At 40.8% G+C, this 865-nt stretch overlaps 1 protein-coding gene across 1 annotated transcript; it reads left to right on the top strand.

The window, feature by feature from the left end:
* On the top strand, positions 1 to 865 carry NEMAJ01_2406 (uncharacterized protein; the record flags this gene model as incomplete). The annotated part of the gene is made up of 1 exon (XM_047916242.1): positions 1 to 865. A coding segment is annotated over one exon (865 nt), but the record flags the coding sequence as incomplete, so codon positions are not given.

Genomic DNA, 865 nt, shown 5'->3' with positions numbered 1-865 from the left:
TACACTTTAGATCGGATATTTGAGAAAGTTAGAGCGTACTGTTCTAATGACGAGTGTAATCGGAGCGTATACTTTGGCCTGAAAGAATTAACGGAAAATAACGGTAAGTATATACGAGCAGGGCAAATAGAGGCTTTGGAGAAGCAGAGGATGAATAGCAAGGATGTTTTCTCTGTTAAAGGAATGGCTGAGAAGCTAAGAATAGAAGAAAAGGAGCGCATAAGTATGGGGGAGACCGTGTTTGACTGTGGGTGCAAGATGAATGCTCAGGTTCGGCGTTTGGTAGAGTTCGGGTATGTGTATTTTGCAGATGTAGTCAACCATAGATCGACTTTTGAGATTGTGTGTCTATTATATACTGTTAAAAACATGATGAAAAAATTGCAAGAACCTGAAAAAACGGAAATGGAAGAGTTTTTGAAGGTTCTGAAGGAATTATATCGCGGGATAATCTCGCATCGGGCTACCTCCATCAAAGGCATATGCAGAATTAAGAATGGCTTAAACATAGATAATTTGCTGGATATGCTGTTGGATGCTTACGTGAGAAATAATTTTGTAGTTTTTAACGATTCTTTTAGAAAAATACAGGAGAAATTTCCAAATGGGGAGATAAAGTCGGGTTATAACAAGGCATTCCAGACCCTGAAAAACCATCCACGCACAAAAAAAGAAATGGCAAAGCGGATGCACGACAACGCCATGGAGGCAGAAGAGCATCTTACACGGCTGCGGGGAGTTGATGAAGGAACAACCAGAAAAGACTGTGATCTTAGGGTTGCAGAGTATGAAAAATTTGCAAGGGAAACGGAAATGCCTGATTCGGGTTATTCAGGTGCTATCGAGAACATAACGCGTGAAAGCC

This window comes from Nematocida major, assembly GCF_021653875.1.
Source record: "Nematocida major strain JUm2507 chromosome Unknown 1087, whole genome shotgun sequence".
Taxonomy (NCBI): Eukaryota; Fungi; Microsporidia; genus Nematocida; species Nematocida major.
The sequence above is the reverse complement of the archived record's forward strand: the minus strand, read 5'-3'. Positions and strand labels throughout refer to the sequence as shown.